Source organism: Nannospalax galili, unplaced genomic scaffold, assembly GCF_000622305.1.
Source record: "Nannospalax galili isolate Female #2095 unplaced genomic scaffold, S.galili_v1.0 scaffold606, whole genome shotgun sequence".
Classification (NCBI taxonomy): Eukaryota; Metazoa; Chordata; class Mammalia; order Rodentia; family Spalacidae; genus Nannospalax; species Nannospalax galili.
This window is the reverse complement of record NW_008355477.1, coordinates 426,606-436,189: the sequence shown is the minus strand read 5'-3', so window position 1 is coordinate 436,189 and position 9,584 is coordinate 426,606. Positions and strand designations below refer to the sequence as shown.

The window sequence follows — 9,584 nt, the reverse complement described above, 5'->3', positions numbered from 1 at the left end:
TATCTTTAATATTATTAAATATCTTTTTGTTTTAATCTCCCCTTAAGGTATTTACCATGCAGGATCTATTACAGCTCATTAGAATCAAACCCTCATCCAGTCTCTACAAATCAGTGGTAGGATTGTTTTTATGACTTATTTTGATTTGCTCCTCATAAATGAGTAGTTTTAATAAAGGTAAACTATTTTCCTTTAACAGGTTTCAGGATTTGATAAAGAAAACCAAAAAGGTAGGAACCTTCACCTTTGTGGAGACCAGCAAGGTTTTTATATATGTTTTTCCCTATAAAACAAGACGCTGATAATTATTAGAGGGAGGAGTAGGTGATTTAATTAAAATTAAATAATTTAATTTTCCTTGCTGACCATGACTTTTTAAATAAACAACAGTTCACATGTTATTTTGGTAAATACAGATCATTTCCCCTACCTATATTTCCATCTTTCTACAAAAAGATTAAATTTTAAAAAATTATGTGTAAGTGTATGTGTGTGTGTGTGTGTGTGTGTGTGTGTGTGTGTGTGTATGTCTATCTTTGTGTCTGTATCTGTGTACTTGTAGGTGCATGTGTATGGGAGTGCAGGTATCTGCAGAGGCCAGAAATGTCAGATCCCTCTGGAGCTGGAGTTCGAGGTATTTGTGAATCCCGCAACATGAGTGCAGAGAAACCAAACTTGAGTCCTCTACAAGAGCAGTTTGTGTCCTTCACCACTGAGCCATCTTCCCAGCCCCTCAATTTTCTTTTTCATTTATTTATTTTATGTGTGTCTTTGTGTCCGTGAGTGTGTGTGTCTCTTCTGTGGAGGTCCGAAGAGTATTTGCTCCGGGGATCACATTCAGACCATTAGGGTTGGTGTCACATGCCTTTATTCATTGAGCCATCTTTCTTATTTTATTTTTTATGTATTTTATTTTTTATTACTTTATAGTCTTTACAGAAATACCTGTGGTTTAGAACATTTGAAATCGGTTTTGTATCTTGAACATAAGTTGGCAACTTATCTACCTCAATGAGTAGTTAATCTTTTGACTTTTTAAGTAGTATCTCATATCAAGATACCATCGTTTTATCTTGGTTTGCATTTGGGCTTTTATCTGTTGCTGGCACTGTTGCCATCCTGGCTAGGATGTTCATAATGTTTGGAACCTGTTGAGTAAACATCTGAGTATCTACTTTCTGCCAGCCATTAGTCTTTGACTTAATTGCCAGGTCTCTTAGGAGTAATGTTTGCAGGGAGTAGGTAAATTAGCTTACAAGACATTCTAGGCTGCCTGCAAAATATATCACTACTGAATTTCAGTATAGTAAATAACTCTACGTTCTACAGTGAACGAACTCCCAAAGGCTAAAGCTGGAACTATTTGTGCAACAAATAAAGTGTTGGATGATGTAAACAAAAGTGAATTATAATACAAAGTATAAAAATGAATATTCCTCCATTATTGGTAAATAAACAGATAGATCCTATATTCTGAACTCTAAAGCAGTGCTGTTTAGTTTAACTCTGTTATGATGGAGTGGATGATCTAAACAAAAGTGAATTATAATACAAAGTATAAAAATGAATATTCCTCCATTATTGGTAAATAAACAGATAGATCCTATATTCTGAACTCTAAAGCAGTGCTGTTTAGTTTAACTCTGTTATGATGGAGATGTCTGTTCTGTCTCATGTGGTGGCCTCTAAGCTCCTATGGTACTTATAATTTGTCTACTGTGACTGAACAGTGAATTTTCAAATTTACTTATCCACATGTGAGTAGTTGATGCATGTTAGACAGCACAGACCCAAACTATATGACTAATTTGGCTGTTGCTAAAATATTGCAAAGGAAATTTAGGCAGTGACGGGGTATTTAGAAATATTCCATTTACTCTAGATATTTCTACTATTCTTAAAAGATAAATTTTCACCATTCTACAGTCTACTTAAATGCTTCTGGATCAGAAAGATATCTGACTGACAGCTGTTACCAGCTCTACCCAGTAAAATTTCTGGAAGTCAGAGAAACCGAGCAGCAGACATGATAAGCATCCAAGTACCAAAATTTAGATAGAGCCCTTTGCTAACCATAAACCCTTTGTTAATCTTGGCTAAAACCAGGATGAGGAGCAGCACAATTCAAATTTAGAATATCAGGTGATCTCTGCTGAATGGAATGCAGACTGTGAATAGAGTTACTATAATGTAGTCACTGGCAGGTTGGCGAATGATGAACTACCTAACTTTGGAAATGAGTGGAACCTAAGAGCCAAAGGAATTTGCCAGAAGGAATATACTGTAGGTGATGGTCATTTCCCATGGGGAGAACTTAGTAATAATTCTGAAATTGCACTTAAGTCAATGGGTAATAAATACATGGTAGGAGCCAGCTTTCTCAATGTTAGAATGGGAATTTGGGCTGGCAAGATGGCTCAGTGGATAAAAGTGCCTACTACCAGGCCTGATGACCTATGTTCGATCCCCTGGATCCACGTCATAGAAGGAGAGAACCAATTCCTGCAAGTTGTCCTCTGATCTTGCATGCATGCACACAAATAAGTAAATGCAATTGAAAACATTTTAGAGTGGGAATTTACAGATCAGCAAGAGAGGAGGTTAGAATTAATAATGTGATAAAAGATTAGAGACATCAATTTGAACTCATGTTTAGCTTAATGTAGGTGTAGATACCATATGTAGAAGTATTTATGACTCTGTGTAGATACATAAATTAGTGTGTATGACCTGTATCCTTGTTCTATCAGCTGAGAGGGCCTGAAAGAAGGTTCTCCAGTAGCAGCAGTGAGTACATCAGTGCCCATTTTGGAGAAGTCTGGGTGCCTCTTACTACCATTCTATAATTTAAAAGGGCCCAGGGCTTGTTGGAGAAATAGCTAATTGTAGAATTTGGACAGGGAATTACAAGATTAACCTAGAGCATCTTGTAGTACAGATATTAGTTAAAATTCCAAAATGAAAGTTTTCCCTAAAGACCAAAGCTAGATTAATTGGTGCAACAAAATAAAATATTGGATAATCTAAATAAAAGTAAGTTTCATACAAAATATAACATGACTTACCTGTAACTCCATACTGACATAAGTAAATGAATGGATGGATGGATGAATAGACAGTCAGATGGAAGAGGATAGACAACTTTCTTAGAAGCTAGACATGGGAGTATATTGGATAATCTAAATAAAAGTAAGTTTCACACAAAATATAACATGACTTACCTGTAACTCTGTACTGACATAAGTAAATGAATGGATGGATGGATAGACAGATGGAAGAGGATAGATATCCTTCTTAGAAGCTAGACGTGGATGTGGTGGTGTTGGGAGGACATTAGAGGAGTAGATACTTAGGGGGCTCTAAAAATACTGCAGAGCTGAGGGAAGGTAATACTGATAGAAATACACTGTGGGGCTGGGGTATGGCTGAGTTGGTAGAGTGCTTACCTAACATGTATGAAGCCCTGGGTTCAGTCCCCAGTACTGCATAAACCAGATGTGATGGTGCAGAGTTGTAATCCCAGCACTTGGAAGGCAGGGGGATCAAAAGTTCGAGGTCACTCTCTGCTACATAGGGAATTTCAGGTCAGCCTGGGCTTTATGAGACCCTGTGTCCAAAAAGGAAAAAATCTAGGTGAAAGAGTACATCTAAAGATTGGTCAAGTTTTTTGTTTTTAGTTTGAGTTCCTGATAAAAAGAAAATTTTGTGGATTAAGAGATGGGGGAGCCTTAGAGTTAGGCAAAAATCAATGAACATAGATACATTCTTAGAATTTTTTTGTTGTTTTTGTTTTTGAGACAGGTTCTCCCTGTATCCCTAGCTGGCCTGGAACTCACTATGTAGACCAGCCTGGCCTTGATCTCACAGAGATCTGGCTGCCTCTGCCTCCTGAGTGCTGGGATTAAAGGCATGTGCCACCACATGTGGCTCATTCTTAGGCTTTTATATTATAAGATGAAACTTAGTTTTTACATTGACTTGCGTGTCTTTCTGACCATGGTATGCCTGTGGAGGTCAGAGAACATCTTGGTGGAGTTAGTTCTCCTACTATGTGGATCCCAAGGATTGAAGTCAGGTTGTATGGCTTGGTGGCAAACACCTTTATCTGCTGAGCCATCTTACCAGTACACAGATTTGTGTCTTTCTGTCTGTCTGACCTTCTGTGTGAGCATGTGCATATGAGTACAAATGCCTGCAGAGGTCAGAGGTGTCAGATCCCCTGGAACTGGAGTTACAGGGTGGTTGTGAGCCATCCAACATGGGTGCTGGGAACCAAAGTTGGGTCCTCTGCAAAGAGCAGTAAATGCTTTTAATCACTGAACCTTCCCTCAAACCAATGATAAAAAAAAAAAAAAAACAAACTTGAAAAATCCTAAACATATCATGTAAGGGAAAATATAGCAGTTATCTTTGAAAGAACCACTGGCCTTGAATTTCTGAGACAAAATCATAAGAATTTTTGCTGAGGCAGTTTGAGCTTTACAGGCAAAGATTCCTGAGAAATCATTAGGTAGCTGGTATGTGATTGTTACATAGGGGAGCGATGTTTATTAGGGTAAACTGAAGATTTGATGTGGTTCTGCCTATGTAAGGGAAGTTAAAATTGTGGGACTAGAATTTAAATATCTTCAGTAGAAAACAAAGATTAACATGGATGATAAAGAACCAGGAGTTCTTTTAGCTGTCTTTCTACACCGGTGTGTTTAGACAGTTTCAAGAATGCATTTAGCCCTCTATTGACTGAGACTCAGTTGATTTGTTGTTTGCCTTTTGCCACAAGAAGCCACCAGTGTACACCATGCATACATTGTGCCCTTCTGACAGTTAGTACAGCAGTATGAACTCATAGTAGAGTGACTAGGTTAAAGGTGCATTTGGAATATACAGAAAAAATGACAATTTTCCTTCCTGAGTGAGCATGCCTACCATCCCCACTCCTTATCAACACTTGACATTATCAGGATTTTAATCTTAGCAATGTAATATGACAAATGTGGTCTCTCTGTTATAGTGTGAATTTGCATTTATGAATTCTTATTTATCATTTGAAAATGCTCATGTTTATTTTCCCTTTAACTTTTCTTCCCGAACTTGGTCTATGTCCAGTTTTTCTGTTTTACTGATTTGTAAGACTTTTTTGATATTATGATGGGACCTCTCTGTATAATTGCAAATATTTTTCCAATATATGATGCAGCTTTGACTTTTATTTCATGCCATGTATATTTTTAAAAATTTTTGTGGCTATATTGATCTTATTCCTTGTAAGTTTTTTGTTTTGTGGTTTTTAAAACTATTATTTTATGTATATGAGTGCTTTACATGAATGTATATAAGTGCACCCATGTTGTGCAAAGCCCACAGAGGCCAGAAGAGGGTATCACATGCCCTGTTAGGGGATGTCCATGTGGGTGCTGGGAATCAAACCTGGATCCTCTGGAAGAACAGCCAGCGCTCTTAACCACTGAGCCATCTCTCCAGCCCTGAGTTTTGTGGGGTTTTTTTTGACATGGTTTCACAGTTTCCTTGGAATTTGCTATGTAAACTAGGCTGGCTGTGAACTCACAGTTCTGTTCTGCTTCCTCAGTATTGTAATCAAAGTCATGCGCCCCCACTTGACTTTGAGGTTTTTTTCATGTTTGGAAAGACCTTTCCTCAGTAATCATTCTTAAATGGTCATGTTCTAAAAACAAGATTCATAAATAGTAGAGCAATGATTGAATAAAAATTCTGAAACAAACTATATATGTTATGTTTTTTAGGTTTTCTCATGAGTTTTTTTAAAAAATTGACAGAATATCATCAGTCTAAAGAGAGTTGTGATGTGGAAACACAGACAAGCTCAACACTTCCTCACAAAGTATCTCTTGGTAACGATAACCTTTTTTTAAAAAAAAGATGTATTTATTATTCTGTGTATATATGTGTACCTGAGTGCATGTACATGCACGATGCATATGCAGGTGCTCGGGGAGGCCAGAAGAGGGTATCAGATCCCTGTAACTGTTGTTACAGGCAGTTGTGAGCTGCTGGATGTGGGTGCCAGGAACTGAACCCAGGTTCTCTGGAAGAGCAGTAAGTGGTGTTAACCACTGAGCTATCTCTCCAGTGCAATTATAGTCTTCTTAATTTCAAAATTTCAATACTCTTGGTTTTTTTTAAAAATTATTTATTTAATAATCACATTCTTAGAAGCATGTCATTACAACAGCATTGACAAATTCAGTAACGATTTCCGGAGGTAAGATGCATCTCTTTCAAAATTGACTGTAATTTTTAGGTTTACAGTTGAATTAATACAGTTATACAATATTATACTCAGTATAAACCCTATAAGACATAAAATTAAATGAGGTTTTAACCTTTAAAAAAGAGCTCCATTTCATTATTAAAATATGCAGTGACATACAGAAAAATTCATGTTTAATGCAATTAACATTAAGATGTTTGCACATGCATTTCTAATCTCTATATATCTGATTATTACTAGTCACAGTCAGTTACTTTCTGAGCTCCTTGGCATCTAAGCATGGATATAAAGTCATCAGGTAGATTTCAGTGGTAATGTTTATCACCTCTACTAATTAACATAACATAAATTTCCATGCTTCCTCCTCAAATATAATACATTGTTTAAATTTGTTGATTTTTTGTGTGTGTATGTGTGTGTGAATATCACAGAGAACACCCCAAACCATCTTATTCAACTATACACCCACTTCCCAGATGGCACCCTCCCATAGCCTCCCTCCCCCCATTAGAGCCCTTATACTCTGATATCCCTGCTACTGTCTGCTGTGTTGTCAGCACCCCCAGCCATTCCCCACTACTCGCCCTTCTGGTGAATCTAGTCACCCTATCTAGAGGTCTTTGTTTTAGGAGGGTCAGCTCTTCCTCATCTAGCAGCAATCAGTTGTCAATATTTAGATAAGATTGGGGTCTGCTGTTCATTTTCCCAGTTTTATGATGGGTTACTAGCTAGGAGTCCCTGGCCAACAACTCAAAATAAGGCATCTCCTCCCATCTGGCACTGTTGCTTGTTATGTAGCCTTTAGCTATACATATGGACTTTTAAGAAATTATATTGGCCCCTTTAATCTTTGGTTATACTTTCCTTTTGGGTGTTTAAGGCCATATAGTTGGCCCAGATAAACCCATTTATTTTATCTAAAGGTTGTTTGAGGATCTGTTCCTCAGGGGTCACATGGGCTTGGGAGGAGCCCCTGGATCCTTTCCTTTACCAGTTCCATCTATGTGAAGATAAGTCAAAGGTCCTACTCGACCATGGTTGGCTTCGTTGGAAGTATGGAGGAAATGATTCCTCTGTGTTGAACCTCCTCTTTATAGACTGGACACTGGTTCAAGTCCATCTGGTGGGGACTTCTCGGCCTCGTTTATCAAGAGGACAGGTGACCCACCACAATTATAGGACATTTTGAGAGATGCTCGCAGTCCCCTGGAACTATTCCACCTAGGCGAGCAAGGAGCAAAAACTATCTTTTATGTCACTCTGACCAAATTATTATAGGCCTCAAAGTATATCTGTTAAACACCAACATCCAAGAAGGTTAGTTCCACCACTCTGGTACTATTAATTACTGTGTGTCATGTAGATAAATCTTGGGCAAAGACCTATTATTCTCAGATAAACCTTACCTACACATATATTTCTTGATCTGCTATATATAATTTGTCAGTAGGTTGTAGGAGTAATATGGTTCCCTCTGGTTTTCAAAACTAGCTAGGAATTATTTATTTCTCACATTGTCTCACCCCTCCGTCATGGTTTCCGCAATTAAAGTGACCCCATTTTCCCCCCTTTCTCCCTTAACAATACCTTTTTTCTACAATCCTACCTCTCTTGAGTTCCTTCTTTCCCTTCATCCCCTAGGTTCCTTGTGTTGGCACATATCAGTAGGATATTCTGAAGACGCAGAGGCATGAGGATCAGTAGGAATTTTAACCAAGGACAGTCTAGAAAGAAGATGCACAAACCAACAACTGACTTCAAATAAATGTGCAAACACTTCCTGTTAAATTTAATATCCTGGAATAGATTGCCATAATCATTTAGCTTTGCACTCCATCGCAGTAAAGGAAGGAAAGTGAATCTCAAGAAGGAAAGAGAAGCTAGCTAGGGGACAAATTTCTCTGCAATAGAATGAGTCAGTTGGGTATATGTCAAGGAGTGGTATAACTGGGTCAGATGGTAGGTTAATTTGTAATTTTTAAGAGTTCTCCACACTGCTTTCCATAGGGGTTGAACCAGTTTGCAGCCCCACCAGCACTGGATGAGTGTTCCCCTTTCCCCACATCCTCTCCAACATTTGGTATAATTTGTTCTCTTGATCTTAGCCAGTCTGACTGGGGTAAGGTGAAATCTTAAAGTGGTTTTAATTTGCGTTTCCCTAATTATAAGTGATGTTGAACATCTTTTAAGATTCTTCTTAGTCACCTTCTTCTTTTGAGAACTCTCTGATCAGCTCCTTAGCCCATCTTTTAATTGGGTTACTTCTTGTCTTGATTCTCTGTTTTTTGAGTTCGATATATATTCCAGATATTAAACCTCTGTCGGATGTGTTGCTGGTGAAGATTTTCTCCCATTCTGTGGGTTTTCTGTGGTTTCTTCCATTGATGTATAGAAGCTTTTTAGTTTAATGAGGTCCCATTTGTTAATTCTTGCCCTTGTTTCCTGAGCAATTGATGTCCGGTTTAGAAAATCCTTTCCTACACCTATATCCTGTAGGTTTTTCCCAATGTTTTCTTCTAACGGTTTCAGAATTTCAGGCTTTACATTGAGGTCTTTGAGCCATTTGGAATTGACTTTTGTGCAGGGTGAAAGATAGGGGTTTAGTTTCATTCTTCTACAGGTGGAGATCCAGTTTTGCCAGCACCATTTGCTGAACATGCTGTCTTTCCTCCAGTTAATATTCTTGGCCGCTTTGTCAAATATCAAGTGGCTGAAATTGCATGTACTCATATTTGGGTCTTCAATTTTGTTCCATTGATATATGGGTCTATTTTTGCTCCAGTACCATGTTTTTATGTATATAGTTCTGTAATACAGCTTAAAATCTGGTATAGTAATCCCCCCGGTATTGCTCTTAGTGCTCAGGCTTGCTTTGGCTATCCGAGTTCTTTTGTGCTTCCATTTGAATCTTACGTTGTTTTTTTCCAATTCTGTGAAAAGTGTCATGGGGATTTTGATTGGCATTGCGTTGAATCTATATATGACTTTTGGTAGGATGCTCATTTTCACAATACTAATTCTTCCATTCCATGAGCATGGGAGGTCCTTCCATCTTCTGATGTCTTCCTCAATCTCTTTCTTTAAAGATTTAAAATTTTCATAGGAGAGCTCTTTAATGTCTTTGGTCAGATTTATTCTGAGACATTTTTTTGCAGCTATTGTAAAGGTAGTATTTTCATGCACTCTCTCTCTGATTGCTTATTATTGGTATATAGAAAGGCTACAGACTTTTGTAGATTAATTTTGCAACCTGCCACTTTACTGAACATATTAATAATTTCTAGGAGTTTTCTGTTGGAATTTTCCATGTCTCCTTACATACAATATCATATCA

The 9,584-nt window shown here is 37.7% G+C and overlaps 1 protein-coding gene across 1 annotated transcript in view; it reads left to right on the top strand.

Annotated features, from left to right (window-relative positions):
• The window catches only part of Ofd1 (OFD1 centriole and centriolar satellite protein), a 52,978-nt gene that overhangs the window by 10,587 nt on the left and 32,807 nt on the right, over nucleotides 1-9,584 (top strand). Inside the window, 3 exon segments of the mRNA XM_029556012.1 lie at nucleotides 48-116; nucleotides 200-230; nucleotides 5,763-5,870. Coding sequence (XP_029411872.1) covers nucleotides 48-116; nucleotides 200-230; nucleotides 5,763-5,870 — 208 coding nt within the window.